The 22,314-nt window shown below is 37.0% G+C and overlaps 1 protein-coding gene across 2 annotated transcripts; it reads left to right on the top strand.

Annotated features, from left to right (window-relative positions):
* The first annotated feature begins 720 nt into the window (after nucleotides 1-720).
* Nucleotides 721-21,716, top strand: NUP37 (nucleoporin 37). 2 transcript variants are annotated; one of them, XM_021536366.2, is made up of 10 exons: nucleotides 721-792; nucleotides 2,279-2,498; nucleotides 4,160-4,284; nucleotides 5,265-5,337; nucleotides 8,932-9,026; nucleotides 16,624-16,714; nucleotides 18,921-19,102; nucleotides 20,067-20,117; nucleotides 20,509-20,602; nucleotides 21,395-21,716. In XM_021536366.2, the coding sequence occupies exons 2-10, from the start codon at nucleotides 2,343-2,345 to the stop codon at nucleotides 21,506-21,508; spliced, it is 981 nt and encodes a 326-aa protein (XP_021392041.1). In that variant the 5' UTR covers nucleotides 721-792; nucleotides 2,279-2,342; the 3' UTR covers nucleotides 21,509-21,716. The 2 variants fall into 2 exon arrangements, with proteins under 2 accessions (XP_021392041.1, XP_021392050.1); XM_021536375.3 differs by lacking the exon at nucleotides 721-792 and adding an exon at nucleotides 829-971.
* Nucleotides 21,717-22,314: the final 598 nt, after the last annotated feature.

The raw sequence follows: 22,314 nt of genomic DNA, 5'->3' as shown, positions 1-22,314 counted from the left end.
CTCTCTCACCTTCTTGCATTTGTCAAGACAAGGTACATGACAATGTGGTACAAACTTGCCTTTAAACTTGTTCTTTTCTGAAACAAAGTTCCCTAACACCGCCAGGACAGTACAGGAGCAATACCTATCCCATTTACCTCCAGAAAACAAAACTCAACCTTCGACCTTTTCCCATACAGCCGAAGCAGAGACCACAGCGGGTTCGGTTTTCGGTTGCTGGCACGACTGCAAAAAACGAGGAAGTGTGGGCAAGGGGCAGGGAGGAAACGGGCACGACTGCAGCAGCAACTTCTCACTGTCCAAAACGTGTGGGCAAGGGGCAGGGAGGAAACAGGCACGACTGCAGCAGCAACTTCTCACTGTCCAAAACGTTTGAAGGGGACAACGTCGCATGGGGGGGGGTCACAGCGGATGAAACACGCGCGCTGCAAGTCAGCGCTGGGCAGAGTAAAAGCTCTCCGGAGGCTTCTCTTTCTCCCCACCCTACGAGCTTTCCAGGGGACCATACCTGTCGCTCCCAGCGAAACAGCCCGAACAACCCCTGCGGAGCCGCCCCTAACACCCAGAAGCCGGGATCGGCATCACCATCGCGGGCGCCGCGGTGCCCCGAGCGCGGTGCCGGCGCTGCCGCTGCGGCGGGGCCGGGCCGGGGCCGCGCCGCGTTCAAATCCGCCGCGCGGCCCAATGGGCGCGGGGCCGCTGCCCCGGAAGCAGCCGCGCCGCTGCCGCCGCCCGCGGCCGGCGCTGCTGGGAACGGCCGGGCCCGGCGGGAGCGGCGGCCGGCGTGCCGAGGTGCGTGTGAAGCGGGGCTGGGCCACCCCCGGCCCGGGGAGCTCGGGCAGCCTGGCTGGGGAGCAGCAGCTGGGCCCCGAAGGGAAAAGGAGGGAGGGCAAAGGATGCGCGTGGATGGGGGAGGTGACGCGCACCCACGCGGTCTGGTTGCCTTAGTCGTGCTTTCTAAAGAAATGAAGGTAATCTTACTCTTGGTGTTTTCAAGCTGGTCTGGCAGCCCATAATTCAGGCTGAGAAAGTTGGGGTTGTTCAGCCTGGAGAGGAGGAACTTGAGTGGAGATCTCAAAGCACCTTCCAGCATCTCAAGTGGCTCTACAGGAAAGAGGAGAGGGACTGTAGAGATAGGGCGAGAAGCAATGGTTACTTTCTTTGGTTGAGAGAGGGGAAACTTCAGTTACATTTGGGGAAGGCATACTTTACGGTGAGAATGGTTAGCCACTGTCCCAATCCTGGCAGTGTTCAAGTGCTGGATGAGGCATTAACAGCCTTGTCTAGTGGAAGGTATCCCTGCCCAAGGCAGCGGGGTTTAGGACTACATGATATTAAAGGTCTGTTCTAAACCCTTAACACTCTAAGATTTTATAAAGGCTTGTGTTCATGGGAAGCCTTGAAGGAAAAAAACTTTTGATAGGATTAAAATTTGCATTTGGCTTTAGTAGCAAAGCTATGCAAGTTATATGGCTAAAGTATTTATGGTAATATAGTGGACTGTTGTATGAATTAATACACAAACACATAACTACGGAGAGCCTCTCTGTGTTTGAGTGATGCCTCTGTCAGACCTGGCTGGCTCCCAAGCTAAACATTCGGGCTTGAATGCTGAGACCTTCAGGTCATTTACACACCAAAATCTGTCAAAGGTCTGAGATTTCAAGCTGATTTTCCACGTGGTGTGTAGTTAAAGGTCTGATTTCCCAAAAAGACATAAGCTTATCTCAAATCTGTACTGGGACTACAAGGAATTGATTCTGAAATCAACTGTGTGTCTTGGCCTCTTGTGTTCTAGTACAGAAACCTGATTTTCATGAAAACTGGTTGAATGTGCGACAGAGTTTTCATTTACAGTTTTGCAACCTTGGTTAACTCAGTTTTTCGTTAGACTCACAGTCCATAAAGAGGTAGACAAGTAAAGAGAATTTGAAGGTAGTGATGTGTTGTTTCTTTTCATTTGGTTGAAAATGTTAAAATGCTGTTCGCGACTCTTCTGGAGTATGTGCAGTTACTTGGTTTTTTGTATTGGTGTTGGGTTGCCAAGGGTAGTACAAGATCTGCAGTTATTGCTGAAGTCAGAAAGAGACAGTTTTGAATGTATGTTAGTTTAGTAAATATTTTGATTTCTGAAACAAACAGGCTACATCTAATAAACTTAAGTGCAGCTTTTGTGTTCTTGAACATGTTACAGAAATTTTTATTTACTCTGCCACAAATACTTTGCGGTTTTTATTCATGCAATGAGTCATCTATGCTTTTTTAAATTTTTGTGTAGGAATGTGGATTTTTGTCCTGAAGAAGACACAGTTTCCGTGATACCTTGACTTAGTTCACTGAAAATGAAGCAAGATTCTACTAGAAACATTTCTTACACTGTGGATTGCGAGGATTATGTGCACGTGGTAAAATTCAATCCATTTGACAGTGGAGATCCATGTTCCCTCATTGCTTATGGTGGCAACAATTATGTGGTTGTTGGGACTTGCAGATTTCAGGTTAGTCTGTATTATACTGTTGTTTTTGTTCGATGCCCCTGAAACTGACTTTGCCAGCACCTCTACTGCAGAAAGACTGGTCACTTTCCTGTTTCCTGTTTCCTCCTCTTGCTGGGGTAAACAAGGGAGAATTTTACTTGTTTAATACACTAACAAGTCTAGGATACTTGTTTTTCAGGAAAATAGAAATATATATATATATATATATATATATATATATATGTATGTAAAATACACACTGATATATCTGCACTAATTTTATAGATATTTCTTTCTGGGGATGAACTGTAGAAATACTTACCTAATTTTTTTTTTCTCACAGTTGTTTTTACTGGATCTCCCTTACAGACTGTAACAGTCTGTAAAGTAAAACATCTTACCTTTAAGTTATTTACAGTTATATTGTGAAAAATTTTTAAATGGAAAATACTGAGTATTGAATATATTTATACTGGATAAAATGTTTTTCATTAGATGAGTTTTTTGCCTAGATGCTTGACAATCAATTGAAGACAATTGCTTGGAATTTCGAAGCTTTTTTCCTTCATCTTGCTTCTTTATTACACAATATTATTTTTGTAATTTGTCTATTATGATTAATAGTGTAGCTGATATCTTTATTATTATTATTATTATTATTATTATTATTATTCCCCATGGTCTTACTGTTGTAAATTTTCTGAAGAGCTAACCACAAAAACATACTGATATTTGTGTTCCTCTCTACCTTGTTTCTGATGTAGGCCTTGGAAAGGAAGTAATTCAAATTTTATAACCACTGACACAAGGTGTTTTTTCTATAATTTTCATATCCTCCCCTTCCACATGTGGAGTCAATGACCATGTCACAGTAGGAGAGAAAAATGTTGTTCTTTCTTCCTGTTGAGAAGCATTGAAAAACTGTGGGTAATTTCATGCATCCTCAGCTGGGTTCTGCTTGGCCTCTACATTATGTAGAGGGCATACAGAGAGGTTCTTTATCTTAAAACAGAATTATGACATAGAGAAAATTGTGTAGGAATATCTTTTGAGGTGCTCCATTGGATGTACTGAAAACTTTTAAAAGCGTTTTAGAGGTCAACTTATTGATGGAGTCCATAATCCCAACTCCTGTTTTATTTTTCCTGTTATCTGGTGTTCATATCAATGGTAAGAATAAGCAAGCTTGTAATTAGGATTAGATGACAGAGAGTACCTTTTTGTCTTCTGCTGTTTCAAGAGCAATGTTCTGGAAGTGACAGAATTTTCTATGGTGTAAAAACAGTTCAGAGAGAGGACAGATTAAATTACATGCTTGCTTTTGTTCCCATTGCTTCTTCTCACTGCAATGTATGGTAAATTGCCATTTTTAAGTGGCCTTAGTTGTATCTGTGAAGATACTAGTACAGAGAATGAGCTCAGCATCTTCATAGTTTAATTCTGATTTTCCTGCTCTTCATTGATGTCTGGCTTGAGACTGCAATCATTTAATATATTTCTAAGTACTTACATAAAGCATTAATTTGAAATATTTATCTTCCAGATTTTATTTTTGAAGGTGTTAAGATCTGAAAAGATTGCAATATGTATAATTTTGAAAGCCCTTTCATTTCGTAGCAATCTGATTTGTTAGAAGTCACCAAGACCTTGTTGTGAATCAGCTAACTGCAATATTTCTATAGGAGGAGGATGCAGAAGTGGAAGGCATGCAATATAAGACACTAAGAACATTTCACCATGGAATCAGAGTTGATGCCATAGCATGGAGTCCTGAAACTAGACTTGATGCTATACCTCCTCAGATAAGGTACTTAACAATAAACAACTACAGTGAATCTTTGTCTCTTACCTGTTTTCCCTAAGTCGTTAATAATGGATTGTTCAAAGTTTGAGTGAAATCTAACTCCTTAGAAATCACTGATGAAGTCTCTGAAATCTTCAGTAGAGTATTTATTCTTACAGTCTTTTTTTGTTCATTTGCTTGTTTTTTGTTCTCCCTGTGCCCCTTGATCCTCTCCCCACTGAACAAGCTGTAAATAATATTTTTTTCATTATTTTTATGGACCCCAGACATAAAAGTTTCTTTCCTTGTACATCTGTGATGAGCCATTTATTTTAAAAGCTTTAGTAAATGTGAGATCGTTTGAATGGCCCCTTTCTAAAGCTATTTGCACTGATTTGCATAATATGTGCTATGTTTCAATGTAGGTTAGATACTATTTATGAGAGCTTTTGAGGTGTAAATCTAGAAAATCTAGAAAGATGGTTAGCTATTAAATGTGAACTTCTGAATTAAAATGTACTCAGTAATTTGATTCTTCAGAATTACCATAGTTGCTTACGACTCCGTTTTCATACAGTCTTTTGGGTTAAAACATGTTGAATAGAATTTGGTTTATGAACTTTATATTTCAGTATTTTGAAACACTGATAATTAGGGCTATTTTTTGTGCCCTACCACTTAACTTCTTCAAAGGAAAGTTTCAACAGCATTTATGAGAGTTATTTCAGGTAATTAGTAATTGATCTAGATTTAGCTTTGTAAAAATGCCTGAATAAGTATTCTTGGCACTTGATACACACTATTCTACAGATAAACTCCAATTATAACTCTGCTTGTGGCCAAAGCAGAAAAGTTAAGATAGATGCTTTTGGGTTTTTTTTTCAAAATCTGTTTCTTCTTTGAGTCTCACTTTGCCTTTTTAAGATGAAAGAAAACTGATTAAAAGGCAACTATTGCAATGTTGATTGACTGAAGGGCCTTTTTTTTTAATCTGTTGAGTGTAGGTTTTGTACTGCAGCTTCTGATAGGAAGTTAAGGCTGTTTACTTCAGACCTGCAGGACAAGAATGAATTTAAGGTAAGGGCATCTAATGTGATTTTTAAAAGATTATTTGATTTTTAGTGAAGTCTAATCTTTAATTGTCTTTCTGCTCCACTTGTGACAGAGCCTAGGTTCATCATCTCTAGTGATAATAATTGTATTGTAAATACCTTTCTGTCTTTAAAGTGGGAATAACTGTAATTATCACCTACATGATGTTCTGATTTCCTTCAAAATTCTTCCTTTGAAACAATGTTCCAATCCAGGTACTGCTGTTAATTAAATGTTTGTGCTATCTAGTATAAAGTTTTTTTGGTGAGGTCCTAGCTAACAATAAGCAAAGCTAATTAATTTAAAAAAAAATGGGAGAGAGTATTCCTTGGCTTTTATTGCTTTAGAAGATGATAATGCCTCTTTGATGAGAGTGGATTATTGGGTATAAAGGAGAAAAAATAGACTTTTATTTTTGATGTGTTAATTTATGTTAGTAAGACAATGAGATTTGTCATACAGAAATTAAGTGAATTGTGGATGTCAGTTATGTGGCCGTACTGCTAATAGAATGAATAAAGGCAGGGCATAAGAAGTAAAGATGGATACTACTAAATGTCTTGAAAGAAAATGCTCTTTGTGTTGCTTCATGCATGCACATACTTTTAATTTACTTCTTTTAGTGTTGGTCATACATGACTTTGCCACTGAGCAGTGGCATAACTGACATAGTGAGCTGGGTGGGATTTCTGACAAAATAGTTCTAAAGGTTCTTTATGCTCTTTGCTTCTGAGTTGATATCTGTCATTCCATATTAAAGTTGTCTGTTTGTGTAATATATACAGTTTTGTGAATTTCAGACAACAAGCTGAAAGCTTGTTAAGCTGTGAATTAAATCTTTTAACTTAGCAGAATGTAAAGTTTCTTTAATATTTAGCTAATGGATTGATAATAAGTTGAAATAATGAAACAATGGGATAAACTTGGTACTACAGACTCTAGCGAGCTAAATTCAATATCTGAGTTCTAATTTTTTAGTTTATTTTGGTTTAATTAGGCTACAAGAAATAGTGTGGTTAGCAGCAGGAAGGAAGTGTTTGTCTCTCTGTACTTGGCACCTTGAATCCTCTCTTCAGTTTTGTGCCACTCAGAACAAGGAAGACATTGAGGTGCTGGAGCATGTCCAGAGAAGCAGTGGAACTGGTGAGGGTTCTGGAGTGAATGTCCTATGAAGGAAAGTCCAGCTGAGGGAAGTGGAGTTGTTCAGCCCGGAGAAAAGAAGGCTTGGGAGGGACCTTATCACTCTCTACAACCACCTGAAAGGAGGCTGTAGATGGTGGGGGTCAGTCTCCCAGCCAACAAGTGATAGGACCAGAAGAAATGCCTCCAAGTCATGCCAGAGGAGGTTCAGATTGGATATTAAGAAAAAATTCTTCTGTAAAAGGGTGGTCTAGCATTGGAACACGCTGCCCAGGGAAGCAGTGTGATCACTGTGTTCACCTTACAGATGTGGTGCTTAGGGACAGACCTGGCAGTGTTAAATTCGTGTTTGGACGCAGTGATCTCGGAGGTCTTTTCCAGCCTTAATGATTCTATGATTGTTTGGTGCATATGTAATACAAATGAGAAGTGTTGGCTTGAATTCAGCAGTAAAGCTATTAGCTTTGTTTATGCCAGGTCCACCACTGAAATTAGCTGTCCAAGAACTTTATTAAGGATGTACTCTGGCTGGGGAAAAGGTAAAAATACATACTGTTACTGGGTCAGGCTTGTTAATGTTAAAAATAATGAGAATATAGCTAAGAATACATGTTTTTACCTATTGGTGAGAACTCATTAACAGAAAGAATGTGACTAGTGTGTTTATGTCAGTAAAAGCTGTCTTTGAGACTGTCTTCTGGGGTTTTGTGATATAAAGTGTGGAAAACCCTTTCTGGCAATCAGCTAATTTCTTATATCTGGACAATCATTATACTCCAGATTTCTTGTCAAGAAAAGTAACACCTAACTCTGATCTACAGCACATGCAAAATCCCAGATGTTCACAAATTCTGGGTGAGCTATGCTGATCTGGCTTTCAATAAAGTTTGATACAGTGGCTTCTTATTAACAGTTAACTGATACCTCAGAAAACCAATTTCATAAACCTGAGGCTGAACTCACGATGAACATGTGGAAAATTTTGGTCCATTATACGGCGCACACTTGACACATGGGATCTTCAGGAGAGGTCCAGAACATGAAAACAAAGCTGAAGGAAGTATGTGACTATGTTCAGAATGTAATCTCTGAACATTTTGTCTTTTATAGTAAACAATTAGTAAGTGTTGCTTCGGGAGGGATAGACAGAGTAATCTTACTCTGTTTTCCCCGTGGAGAAAACTGTCTTGATGTAATTATCAACAAGGAACTTGAAGCACACTTAAGTTTTCCATTACTTTGTCGACACAACTAATCCAAAATTTATGGGCTGGATCAAGCCCAGAACAAAAAAACAAAAGGTAAAATATGACTGATGTATCTTCGTGAAACCTTTTTCTTCTTTTGAGGTTTTCATTTGGAAATGAATTATGGCTTCCTTGTCCTGTTTCAAATTTTGCTTAATAAAAAACATATTTAAGCAGAACTGTAGAAGTAAAATGAAGCAGGATATTTGAATTCAGAATGCTGAAAATTGTCAAAAGACTTGGCATCTTGTCTAAATAGTTTAGCATCATCTTAGGGCCTGTTAGTTCTAGTATAATCCATTAGGCTTTAATAAAATAATGGAAAAAAATATTGGAAAAAAAATAAGTTGGCTGCTGAAAATGTTTCTGTATTGAATTGATGAGGTATTCTTAAAACTTTTAGAGAGGGGGATTTAGTTATTGTGCGTGCTTGAGATTTTCTTTTTTTTTAATCAGTTCTGCATTTGTTCCTGAGAATAGCTACACTTAAAGGTGGTGTGTTTTTCTTTGAGAAAACTGTGGAATTTGTTTTCATTTGACCTTGTTTTCCTCTGCAGTCTCTCGGTCTCATGCTATTATCGAGAGGATATTTTTGTCTCATTTTTATGATACCTTGCTGGGCAAAACAAAAGCAGCTGTGCCTCAAGACTTAATCAGTGGGACTGAATAGAAGAGGGTGGAACAGTAACAGATACATCTACACATCAAAATTTGCCTGACTTAAAATTTTGTGAGCTTTCTTTCAAAAACACCATAGGTGTATTTAATGAGAGATTCAGAGATCAGTGTTAATTACCAGTAATCAGAGTTCTTTAATGTAGGTAGATCATGCATTCATTGCCTGGCCATTCTCTTCTTTTCTGAGATTTAGTATCTTTTACCTTCAAAATTCAGTGGTTGAAAAGATGATAAAAAGCTCTAGTGTGATTCACAGATCTCTGTCAAGCAAAAGCATCAAACTGACCTCTGTGCTAACTACAAGGAGTAGTGGGGAGGATCTTTTCACCTGCAGTATGAATCAACACATGAATTAGATACTTTAAAGAAATCTAGTTACTGATAAAAACTTTTTTTACCTTCTATTAAAATATAGCTTTATCTTAACACACATCTTTCCATTAGCAGGTCTGTTAAATATATTGGTGGAACAGTCAGCTCTAAGGTAAAAGTATTTCTCTTTCCTGGTTGGCAGACATTTGATGGCCACTCAGATTACATTAATGATCTGGTCTTTGCTCCCAACGAAGGTCAAGAAATTGCAAGTGTAAGTGATGATCACACCTGCAGGTATGCATTTTGTTCAAAACACTATTGAAAAAACTAGTATTTGACTTTTTCTATCTGTGAATGTTTTATATGTCCACTTAAATAAATAAATAAGCATTTATAGTTTTATTTTTTAGCGTGTCTTCGTGGCCCTCTAACAAGATTAGTCCACTAACAAGATAAGAAATGGACTGTTCTCATTAACTTAGATTGTGGACTGGCTTTTTGTTGTGACTTGAAGGTTGCCTTTTTTGAAAGCAATATTTTGGATCAGCTAGGTTCAAAATGAAGAAAACTTTTGTCTTGGATTTGCATACACTATTTTCCCCCTTCTGGGATAGGGATAAAATGAGAATAGGAGACATGTACAGCTCAGTTCTGAATTATACAGACCTTCTCTATGTATTCTGTCATCAGGTGGGTCAAGTTCAAAGTCAGTAACATACATGAACTACATCTACCCAAATGTATTAGCCTTACCAGGGGATGACAGCCTGAAGAGAGCACCATCCTAATACAGTGGTACTGGCAGCTCAAAATACCATGATTACAGCTGCTTCAAAGCCGGGTGTTTGAATATTTATAACTGGAAGTTGAAGGCAAGCATGGTTGAATGCTTTGAAGCATGCTGGGTAAAGGTTTTTGATGCAGGAGTTTGTCCTTGTCAAAAGGTCACCCATCTTCTTGTAGTGTGCAGGAACCTATTAAACTGCTTCTCTTACCCCTCCAGCATTGCTGGAGAGATGAGGGGGGCTATGCAGGCATTTCAGGTCATTGCAGTAGGGCAGCAAGAGAGTTGGGAAAGCATCATCTTTGACTTTATTTAATCTGATGAGTAGGCAGTTTTTCCATAGATGTCTAGTCAGTATTTCCAACAAAATCTTTAGGAATTAATAGTAGAAATGTATGACTTACCTGTATCTTCTTCTGATTCATTTCCTATCCTTGATTTCTTTGTCAAATCTAAACTCATATTTGGCTTATTCAGTAAAAAACTGTTTGACTCTGTGGCCATGGCCTTTTCCTGTTTCTTTTATTAAATGGGATGAAAGAAAACTGTTTTAAAACCAGTTGTCTAATTGATATTAATTTAAAGGGAAATAAAATGTATGTAATTAATATATACTAACAAGATTTCAGCTTAGTACCTATGAAAGACATTTTATGCCATAAACCATAAAGTCTTTGGTTAAAAGCCATGGGAAATAAGTAGGATTTTTTTTGGCTACTTGAGTTCTTATTTTTTCCATTCATGCATGTGGGGCATGAAGAGTTTTTCTATTTAATTTAAAGGTTACACTTTCAAAACTAATGGAAAATGCATTCCTTGGGACTTACCAAAATCATTCTTTACTTACTCTGTAATTTGCTTCAGTAGTAATGTAAGAAGAGGAATAATTCTTCTGTCTGTACTGAATTTCTATTCTGAAATTGTTCTTAGGATACAAAATCTGCTAATGCCTCTGGAATAAAGTTCTAGAATAATTAGTACAAGTCTTGAGTTCAATTTTTAAATTTTAATAAAGTTTTCAAACAACTTTTCAGTATGTACTACTGACTACTGACAAGCATGCTTAGGTTTTCACTCAAGAGAAAGTTTACATTTAAGTTCATCAGAAACCTTTAGGGAAGTGAGATTTTCAGTTTTCATCCACTAAATAGTCTTGCCACAAGCTGCTGCAACTGTGACATCTCAGAGTGGAGTTCAGTCGTTGTGGTTAGAGGACAGACAGTGTAAGTTGGATACTGGTTATGTCCGAAGTTCTTACCTTAAAGTTGCTGCTGTGTCACTCAGGAATTATTGTTTCTTGCACATAGTCTTTATTTGCCTTGATCTTGCAACTCAAAACTTTTTTGCAGCTGTGAAGTAGAACTGTACTAAAAATAATTGAAGTATTTACCTGTGTTACAATACCTTTAAGGAATATTTCATTTAATTCCTTGAAATGGTAAGGCATTATACACTTCTTTGAACATTTGCATCAAGTGTAGGAATGTGTGTATCCCAGTTTGTTAATGAGATCTCTGTGTGTGTGCAAGTCCCTGTGCACCACTGTCCAAAAAAAATTACTCCTGGCTGGCCTTTTCCTTATGATTCAGAAACACAGTCTAGGAGTCTGCACAGATTCAAATGTACAAATTCTTTTTTTCTGATACTTAACAAAGCCAAACAATTGTGGGAAATGTTTGGAAAACACCACGAGTTCAACTGACAGTCTCCACTATTGGTGGTTGAAGACCTGGTGTTTCCACAATTACTTAATGCAAAATACCATCCTATCAAAACCCACTAATCTCATATCCATGCTAAAAATTAACCTCTTGACTGTCAAAAGGTTAATTCAGTGTGCTTGGTAATTGCCTCGTACTCCCTCCTCAAGTGGAACTTAAAGGTTACTGACAGTGTCAGACCCTGAAAAATACTAGCATAGCAATTTCTTCTGGTCATCCAGTGATGGAATGGCTTGTATTTTGAAAAGCTGAAAAAGACTCATCCATCCCTTTCTCTCCCTCACTCTCTCTTTTTCTTTTTACTATTTCTTAAACTACATCCTCTTCTTGAGTGCAAAAGAATGTATAGTTGAGTTATCTTCCACGCTATCTGTGACTATAGTTGCTTTTTGATTCCTTACTGAGTTCTGTTCATTTCCTTAGGCCATGGCTCACATCACTTCATAGAGGACTTTGTGAATTCATCAGTCACTGAAGTTCAGCCTTTTCTGTTGCCTGTAGAATAAATGCCAGACCATGAGAAGATTAGTTTTGTTCTCTAACCAGGGATAAGGGGGCAAGGTTTGATGTCACTGAAAGCTAAATTAACTATAGTTTTAGAATGCTTTGTAGTGTTTCATCTGGTTTTAAGGGGGTTTATCTGTAGCATATTTTTTACATGGTACTCTCATGCCCTAGTTATTTTGTGTAGATTTTTCTCTGGACAATATGAAGGAAAGCTAATGGTTGTTGTTCTTGTTTTCTTTAATGTATTGCCAGCCCAGATTGCACTTGAATCTTACCTTGATTATTCAATAAATATTTCAGTCTTTGACTATATGAAAAGTGGTTATTATCACTTATTTCTGCCTCCAAAACCATGTTCTGTTTGCATCTTATCATTCCTAGTGCAGTCAAGTATGGATTTCTGTCAGAATCGTTATTAAAGTTGTCATACCAAAATACTTCTTTTTTCTGAGGTATGCTAGTTACATTTTTTCAAACTAGTTCTGCGTTATAATTTATGAAAATAAAGAAGTCTTGAATTGTTTTCAGAGTCCAGCCTTTGAATTTGCACACTTGTATGCATCCCTGTATGTCCCCCAAATATAGTCTTATGCAATTCTGTTACATTGTACATCCATGAAGCATTAACCAACTGGTGTTGGACAGTGCAAGAATTAATTAGTCTTCTGTCAGCTTAAAACAAATAAACAACCAAAAGCTTTCTGGATTAAATGTTTGGACCATTATTTCAGTCTGATCTTAATAAACTTTTAGTTAGGAAGTCTTCAAAATATGAGGATGATTGAAAATTTTCCTTCATGACACTATGTTTCATGTTAAGAATAACACAGCCCTAGAATGTAGTCTAGCCTATAAGTACTTTTTCAATAGAAATCTTTGCATTAGGTTTGTTTAGAAGTTTTATATTTTAGAAAGCCATCAGCAGAATTGGTAGTTGAGTTTCTCAGTAGCAGTCATACCACAGAAGGATTTAGTGTTATATCCACATTGGGAACAAGAAGCTGATAGCTCTTAACAACCAATTTTTGCTCTGGTTGAAAGGACAGAACTGAAGTGTCACATTTGTTTCAAAAATGCTGCGGGGTTTCTGGTTTTGCATTGGATAACTTCAAAGGTATTTCAGTAGTAGTAGTAGAAATGTGTATTTCTTGGACTTGCTTCTGAGTGGGCATGGCCTGAAATGTGTATTATTGGAGATACTGCACTGTGTCCCCTGCCTCTACCAACACTGCAGGGTATAATTGCAGCCCACAATTAGCCATAAGAAATGGATCGGTCTATTGATTGCATATCCAAGTAGGTATCACAAGAAGCTAGAGATAACATGGTTTTTAATGTCAAGATCTGAAATATTCTAATTGCTAATTCTTTAGGAAGTGACATTTCCTTTGATCACCAAAAGAAAATGGTGAACATGGGTCGGCCTTCTGAAGGAGTATTTGTACATTTCCTCTGTGAAATGACTTCATAAAAACTTAAATATTACACCTTTCTCTTCTTCTAACCAGCCAGAGGAATTTCTACAGTTCCACTTCAGTCTTTTATGTCTTGCCTAGTACCCTCTGGATCTGCAATAGCCAATCCATATGGAGTTGGCAGAAGACGTTAGAGAAAGCCAGTGTTTGTTGTATTCTCTGCAGAATTTCCTAATGCCTGCACTTTCATGTTCCTTTTCTGAGATCTGCTCCTCACTCCTTGTGCTCAGTGAGGAACTTTTGTATGATCTCAGGAACAGGAATTTTGCCCTTTTCCATAGTCCTCTAGACTTTTCAAGAGTGATAGGATTTTCCTCGCACATGGAATATGTCTGATAGAGATATAAAGAAATGTATTAAAGTTAGATACTAAAAAAAAACCAACCAAACCATATTGGACAGGAGTAATCTTTGAGTAATGAATCAAGTATAGTTGATTATGCTTTGTTGAGAATCAGATGTCAAGGTTTCTTCTAGCCCTCACCCACTCACTAAAATTGTCAGACATCTTTTGTTGGAAGAATTCCCATTTTTATTCCCATCTTCTGGGGATTTGAGAAATGCCTGAAGATTGCAATCTGGTTTAGTTCTTTTACTATTGTAAATTATTATTTTTATCCAGTTAGTTGATTCTGCTAGTTAGAATTATTCATAATTAAGAAAATTAGAAGGTAAAATAAGGATCATCTCCATTACCACAAGTTTTCAGAGTTCTAATGAGGTACTTGGCCAGCTGTAATGAAAGTCCACTGTATGATGTAATTGCTGCACATATGTATTCATATTCATGCATATGAGATATAATATAGTTGATACAATGGAATTTGAATATCTTCAAGCTGTGAAATAACTGCAGTTTTCATTTGTTTGTTAGTTACAGGATTTGAGGGACAAGAGAAAGGTCCTAGTATATCAATAATTTCCTTTGACAGCATTTGCGGCTATCTGTATTTGAGTTGGTTTGAGTTTTCTGAGTACTGCAGTAAATAATTTCTCAGTCCTTAGTTAGTTAAAAAATAATTATTTTACTGAGAAGATTACATGTTAATTTTGAGACTATACATTAATCAAACTTGGGCACATCTTTCAACTTTGTTTATTCAAACTTTTCTCCAATAATTTTTTGTGGAATTTTTTTTTAAATACCTGAAAAAAATGCCACAAGCTCAGTGAAAAGTCTATGGTTGGTTGGAATAGAAGAAGTAAGATAGTGACATATTGCAGGGTTACAAAAGATAAGGGTATTTGGAGAAAAATAGACAGTTATTTTACTTTGGTATAAAATCATGGTAGTATTAGTAAGGTTTCAAGCGCTTTAAATGGGAGACAAAATCCTCAGTCTTTCCGAATTGTGATAGGAATGTGGACAAAATGGGGAGGCAGCATCTGTAGCTGATTTGGTTATGATTACTGAGTAATTTAGGAATTGAAAATGAGTTTGGCTAAATTTTTGGGGTTTTCACATTTTTTACTTGGGTTTTTCACAAAGAAATATTGAAAAAGTTAATTGAACACATATGTAATTGTATAGACATGATGCATTCAGACCAAGATCTATCTTGATAAGTATTGCCTCGTTTGTGTTTTGGGGGTTTTGGGGTTTTTTTCCCCAAAACTAAATTATATTACCTTTGGTAACAATAAAGAAAATATAAAAGAGGTTTTTAGCCCTTCTCATCCCCATACTGTTTGTTACTAACAACAGTCCTGCCATTCTTACAAAGTAAAAAATACAAATTTGGTAACTTTATAAATAACAAAGTTACAGAGGTAAAAAGCATAAATTTCTGTCTCAACACCTAATAACATCACTCACTTCAGGGAAGGAAACATAATGGCATATTCCTTTTGCCAAAATGATTCACCATCTTCTGTTGTATCATAATTTTCTCCCTGCACAGTAAATACACATGGGAAGTGTTGATTTGACTTGGACAAATCTACAAGGCAAAACTTTTGGCAATAGAAGAAAGTATTGTATGTTTCTAAATTACCTAATCAAGTAGATATTTCATTTTTTAAACACTTGTCAGGTTTTTGTTTTGACTTTTTTTAGTAAGCACACCGATTCTTCAAGATTAGAGACCCTGTGTTTTCTACGGGGAGAACAAATATTTGATCTATTGTGGTTTGGCATAAGAAAACAACATTGTTCATTAAATATATTTACTTTATTCCCATATATTTTGTCTAGACTTATGATGTATTAGTTAAGAGTTTTTTTTTAAATCTCTTAAATATAAGACTCTAAGCACCCTGGTGAGATATAAACTGAAAAAGTCTGGAGGAAGTCAGCAAAAATCCTCTAGAATAAACAAGAATAGTATGTAGCCACTCATCTAGCTCAAAAGACTGGGCAGAACACTGCCTTAAAAACTGGCTGTTTCTCAAGTTTTGCATGTCAGAGAGGAAGGATATATGTGTATGTTTCAGTGTCCAAATGTATATAAATAATAGGTAGCCTTGTGGTTCAGACTGATGTTCACAACTGTGATGTCTGTCCTACAACTGAGCTATTGATTTTGTAGGAAAACAGGGAGTTGAGCAGTGGCTGTGAGGTAAAATAGTCTCAGTTTTGGTTTTGTTGCATTTCAGAAACAAAGTAGCTCCATGGCTCATTACAACTCATCTTGAACACATCCAAAGAAGACTCACTCATCACCTAACCTAATTTTGGTGTTTGAGCATACACTTTCCTGTCCATCCATATTGACCAAATACTGTTGATTATTATTTTTTTTATAGCTGCCAGATATGTACTGTAGGTGTTTCTAAAGGAAAAGGTAAAACTGGCACATGCAATTTACCTGTTGAAAGCTCTCCAAGACCCTTTCTTGGTTAATGTTACCTCTGCCATAGATCCTTCTTGAAGCCTTAGCTTCATTTCTGGTTTCTTATATTTTCATTACTCAATCTGGTCTTACCAGGAAATACTGGAAACTCTTACATTAAGCAGCCAAAAAACTTTAATAAAGGGTGTTGCCCTTTACATGGCAAAATGGATGATTTAAGTTGTTTGTACCTCATTTTAGGTTCCTTGCATCAACTGGACCAACACTGCCTTTCCTGCTTTGTACTGCCTCACTGCTATTTATGGTATAGTACAAAGGCTGTAGTGTTGACTTATGAAAAAATAGGAGCATCTCACTGAGTTCACATCTAGATAACTAAAACGTCAAACTATTTGGAGAGTTAAATAGAGGCTCTGCCTAGCTCATCAATGTTAAAATACATTATCCATAGCATTAGCCTCTTTCACTGACTTCAAATGATACAGCATGAACATTATTTTATTTGGTCACTTCCTTTGTGAACGTATTGAGGCACTGAAAGTTAATGTATTTGCAGTCAAATGGTAATAGTTTAGTACTTTACTTTTTTTTTTTTCTTTCTTTTCTCCCCAGGGTCTGGGATTTGGAAGGAAATGAGAAGGCCCATTTTGTTTTACGTTCTGCTGGAATGAGTGTTTGCTGGCATCCTGAGGAGGCTTTTAAGGTTGTGGTTTTCTCCCTCACCACCTCTAATATAACAGGAGGGGGGACACACCTAAAGTGTGAATCTTTGATGCTGTAGTAACATTAAAGTTTGAGGACTTAGTTTACACTGTAACTGGATATTGGTTGGATCTGCTAATGTGAAGGGACTGTAAATGAATTTTCATTGCCATTCTTGTCTTTTTACCCTCAGTCCCTCGCTCCTCCCATCAGAAATATTCCTTCTTTATTAGGTACATCAGTTTTTGATAACTATTCTGCTGATTGCTTATTAACTGACAGTTACCAGAGAAGACCTCAAGTTTTCTCAGTCATGGTAACACAGCTCACCAATAATACAGACTCTTTACAGAACATGCCAAGCTTTGAAAAGTATCTGTTTGAAGTTAACAAGGGACATTTTTGTTGTTGTTCTTGCTTGAAGTGTATGAAATATGTTCCGAAAAATCAAATCAATAGACTGTGATTTTATACTTATTTCTTTATTGTACTGAGGAGGATTAAACAGCTGGTATGTACCCAAATATCCAGCTTCATTAATGGTCTAGTCCCTGCAGTCTTGGATTTATTATTCCTATTGTGCCTATCAATAACTGCCTTAAGCAGCTACAAATGGTTGTTGGGGTTACCACAAAAACACATACTTAAAACAGAGAAAAGCAGTCAAATAAGATATCAAAATATTTACACAGCAGTAGGGAAGGAGGATGTCTAATCTCATCATACTTTCCACCAATATCAATATCCATCCTTACTAAGAAAAGAAACTGTTAACTAGGAAAACTGTTGATTCAGGTGGCATCAGAATTTAATGGGTTAGCTGCTGTTTGCTACTGGGCAACTTTGTAAGCACAACAAAATTATATATTTTCCCAGAAATACTGCAATAGTATGCCAGTCTTAGATATTATTAGCATGACTTTTCTTTGACCACTATCAGAGATAGGCACAGGTTGGTTTTTTTTGGTTTTTTGTCTTTTTTTGTTTGTTTGTTTTCTTTTTTTTTTAAAGAAAAGCCCATTTGAAAAGCTCATAAAGCTTGCTAGATTTAGTTCTCAGTGAAAAGCTTATTGCAGGTCAAAATGCTTACTGCACCATGACCTTTAGTTTTGCAGGAAAGCATGTTTTGGTGACAGTTCTCCCAAACAAACTGGTATTACTGGAGTATTTTTTTAATGCTTCTTTGCCTTTCTTAATTATTGTTCACGACTCTGAAAACCGTTTCTCCTCATGAAAAATCTCATTTCATCACCTGGGTATTGCAACAGGTTTCCCAAAGAAGTTGTGAAGGCTCAGTTCTTGAAGTGTTCAAGACCAGGCTGGATGGAGCCCTGAGAAATCTGGCTTAGTGGAGGGTGTCCCTGCCCATGGCAGAGGATTGGAAAAAGAGAATTTTTAAGTTCCCTTCCAATTCAATCCTTCTATGATTCTATAATTTATTCAGGAAGCTCTTTCTACAGTACTTAAAAAACCACTGCTTGAGTGTATTGCTGTAACAGAAAAAGTTTAGATAAAATCTGTTGCAAACTTTTATAAGATAATGTAAGAAATCTTATATAAAATCAGAAGGAGTGGTTCTACAGATTTTACAGCCACAGCCACACCAATACTTTGCTTAGAATGGTAGAATCCAATTTAGGTAGGAAAAGACCTCTTAAGATCCTCGAGTTCAACCTTTGAACACCATCATATCAAATAAATCATAGCACCAAGTGCCATAAACAGTCATTCCTTGAGCACCTCCAGGGAGGGTGACTTCACCACTTCCCCGGGCAGCCCTGTTCCAGTGCTTGACAGCCCTTTCTTTTTTTACAGCACTATGTGTCAGTGGGTTCTTTGTGCTCAGAACAGAAGCTGCTGAATGTTAAAATAATAACTTTTTGATGTATGAAAGCACGATGCTTTGGTAGTTGTGAACTGGTGTTTCTAACCACCAAAACTATACACATAGGTACCTATAGACATATAGAAATAAAATAATGTAATCATTATGTATAACAGTGTAACAATAGTATAGATTAAAGTGTTTTTTATTTATTGGTTACAGAGTGTCCAGGAGAAAGTTTTCTGATATTAAGTAAAAAACTGTACTTCATTTAGTATTACTAATATTTGCTTGAATGTATTCTAGGTTTTCTATGGAGTGGAAAAAAATTAATTTCCATTCCATGCTAAGTTTACCACATTCTATGAATTTCTTTTAACAGCTGATGGTGGCAGAGAAGAATGGGACTATACGATTCTATGACCTGATTACACAGCAGGCCATTCTCTCCCTGGAGTGTGAACAAACACCACTGATGTCGGCAGACTGGTGTTTAAAAAATACTTTCAAAATTGGAGCAGTTGCTGGAAGTGATTGGCTGATCTGGGATATCACTCGCTCCAGGTATTTTTATGCCCATGGCGTAGGTGTCTTTATTCTCTTCATGAGGAAATGAAGGTACTTGGCTAATAGAGCATGGCAGTCACAGAATCACAAATGGATCAGCTTGGAAGGAACCACAGTGTGTCAGCTGGTCTGACCTCCCTGCTCAAGCAGGGTCATCCTAGAGCACAAGCACAGGATTGTGAATGTCTTCAGTGAGGGAGACTCCACACCTTCTCTGGGCAACCTGTTCCAGTGCCTGGTCACTTGCAGAGTAAAGTTCTTTCTCATGTTCAAGAACTTCCTGTGCATCAGTTTGTGCCCATTGCCTCTCATCCTGTTGCTTGCAGCATGGAGCAGAGCCTGGCTGCATCCCCTTGACACCCACCTGCAGATACTGATGGACATTGATGAGGTCCCCTCTCAGTCATCTCTTCTCAAGACTGAACAGGCCCAGCTCCTCCAGCCTTTCCTCATAAGAGAGATGCTCCAGCCCCTTACTCATTTTTGTATGGCCCAGTGCATAAGCTAAATTAATGAACAATTATCAGGAATTATGATATTGATACAGGCCATTCCCTGGTATTCTTTGTTTCATCTTTATCAATGTTTTATGTTAAAAATGTAATGTTGTCTTTTTGTCCATTTGAGATAGCATCTCACTACTGTTTGCCTCTCACTGTATGTATTTGTTAAAATTTCATTCCAAGTCAAAAGTGGGTAGGTATTGATCCATAACAAACTGGACAACTACTTCAGTTTTCTTACTCCAAATTGAGATTAAAGCTGCAGGAATGCTCTGGTTTTCCCTCAGCTACTTCACAGGGAGAAGACAATGTGTCCCCTTCACTGTACTTTTGGTACTTATGGTATGAGCTGTTTGCCGAACAGTTTTTTACCCTGAAAATCTGTTTTAATTACGATAGTTTTGGTACTTTGGAGCTATTTGCAGAACAGTTTTTTTTACCATGAATGTCTGTTTTAGTTATCCACAGGATAAGAGACCTGTCCATATTGACCGAGCCAGATTATTCAGGTATAAATGTCTTTGTCTTGATTTTGTGGGGTTTATCTACTTAAATCTATCCCTGTGCAAACAGTTGTGAATTTAGTAACCTGGTTGTGTCTCACTTAAGTAAATTTTAGGGGGACTGGGTCTATGAACTTTGTGAAATTTGTGAATGATCCCACATTTAGTATTTATGTGTAGCATGCGTGTGATACTTTTTTTTGTTTTACAACACTCTGTATATGGGGGGGGGGCTGTGGGTAGGGGAACATTTGCAAGCTAATTCACTAAATCTGTTTCTCTGCTGTTAAAATATGTGACGTTTTCACAGTTAGTCCCAAGGGAGAGAACTCCACTTTGTGTGCACTTCTGCTGGTATGACAGGGGTGTTTGGAAAGAACATTCATTTTATTCATAGGTGGTCCCGAGTGAATGAAAATCTGTTTGCAACCACTGGGTATCCAGGAAAGACAACTACTCAATTGCTGGTTCATCATTTAGGACATCCCCAGGTAAATTTTTGACTGGAGTTGCACCTGTTCTCCTCAGATCAGACTCATATTACATAAAAGCTACAGTTAAAAATTAGCCCAAACCATTCAGAACTGCTGCTTGGTGTAGCCATTTTATTTTATTTTGGTTTGTGGCATTCATGCTAAGGAAAAAAAATGGTTCATACTTAAAACAGCTATTTTAGAAGATACTTGATCTATATGTTTTGGCTTGGTTTGCCATATCAGTTTGAAGGGGAAGAAAAACACCTTTAACCTGATATTTAATTAATCTGGCAATATTTCTAGTTCTTAGGAGGCTTAAAACACCTAGTGGTATATTTTTCTGGTTTTAACTAATTGTATTTTAAATCATTCATGAAAATGCAAAGCATAGGAAATATTTTGGTTTTGTGAGAGTCAGTATATATTTGTAATACTTACAGTAAAAATATTACCTCCAAACATATTAGTCATGAATTCATTGAAATAATGGAAATAATTTAATTTTTAAAAGTTTCTAAGTTTGATATCATGCCTTTATAATAATAGTGTTTCTGCTAATGTAAAGAGTTGAAACTATTTTTTATTATGAAATATTTTGTTACTTAAATGTAGTAAGCAGCTACTGGAACTATGTAGCAGAGAATCACATTTTTCACTAGAACTTCTGTTGTATTTTAACTATATTTGTTAAGGAGTATTTAATCTCTGGTCTTTATTTCTCTATGCAACTTGGTATCTGCAGTTTAGAAATCATTTATAAGGGAAATTGTATTGATATTTTTCTCGCTCTCACTTTGTTTTTTACAGCCCATTCTTACTGGAACTGCAGCTGTAGGATCTGGTTTGACATGGCACAGGACTCTTCCATTATGTGCAGTTGGAGGAGACCATAAAATTTTCTTCTGGGTTACTGAAATGTAAAATAAGAATTTGCCTTCAATATGAAGCTTGACAGCGTAATGCCTTTTTTCTATTAAAATGAGGAAATTTACTCTTTGTGATGGTTTTCATTTGGACAGCAGAAGAAAGGAGCAAGCAAGATATAAATCAGCTTTTGAAAAAATTGGTTATCATCCATCTGGTTCTTTGTTATTTCTATTAAAATAAAATGTACTTTTTAAACATGGTATTTGGTGTGAAATTTATTTTTTTTTCAGGAGTATTTAAAGAGATTTATTGTCCCAGCATCTCAATCTGACAATCTAACTCAATTAACACAGCTCAACTATCTGAAATTGTGCAGAGTACCTACAGAAAGAACACCTCTCTATAATTAACTTTCCCAACCGTGACTATCTTATAAGAAAAAAAATGCAGTAGTGTCATAAAATGTTGTTCCTGGATGTTTTGGAATAGTTAACTACTACCAGTGAAGAAGCTAATGGTAAAATCAGAATGATCATTTGAAGCAGTTTTATTTCTCTAATGACAACAGAGGGATTTACATCAAGCCTGTATTGTCAAACAACATAGTGAGGTTTTTTCCTGCTTATAGCCTTTTACTTCCACTCTTTACAGGAAAACCAAAGGCATTCTGCTTTCTAGAAATAAATTTTTCCTGTCCTTCCCATACAAGACCCAGAATGGAAGTAAAAGAAGACAGAGATGACTCCTGTCTTAAGTATCTTTTTTGCATGCTTGTGGAAGTGAAGGGATGTCAGGATGTTTCACTAGTATAACAGCTCCTTACAGCACTGTAGCCCTCCTTACTAGCTGTAGTTAGATTT

Source organism: Lonchura striata, chromosome 5 (genome assembly GCF_046129695.1).
Source record: "Lonchura striata isolate bLonStr1 chromosome 5, bLonStr1.mat, whole genome shotgun sequence".
NCBI lineage: Eukaryota > Metazoa > Chordata > Aves > Passeriformes > Estrildidae > Lonchura > Lonchura striata.
This window is presented reverse-complemented; position numbering and strand designations above follow the sequence as displayed.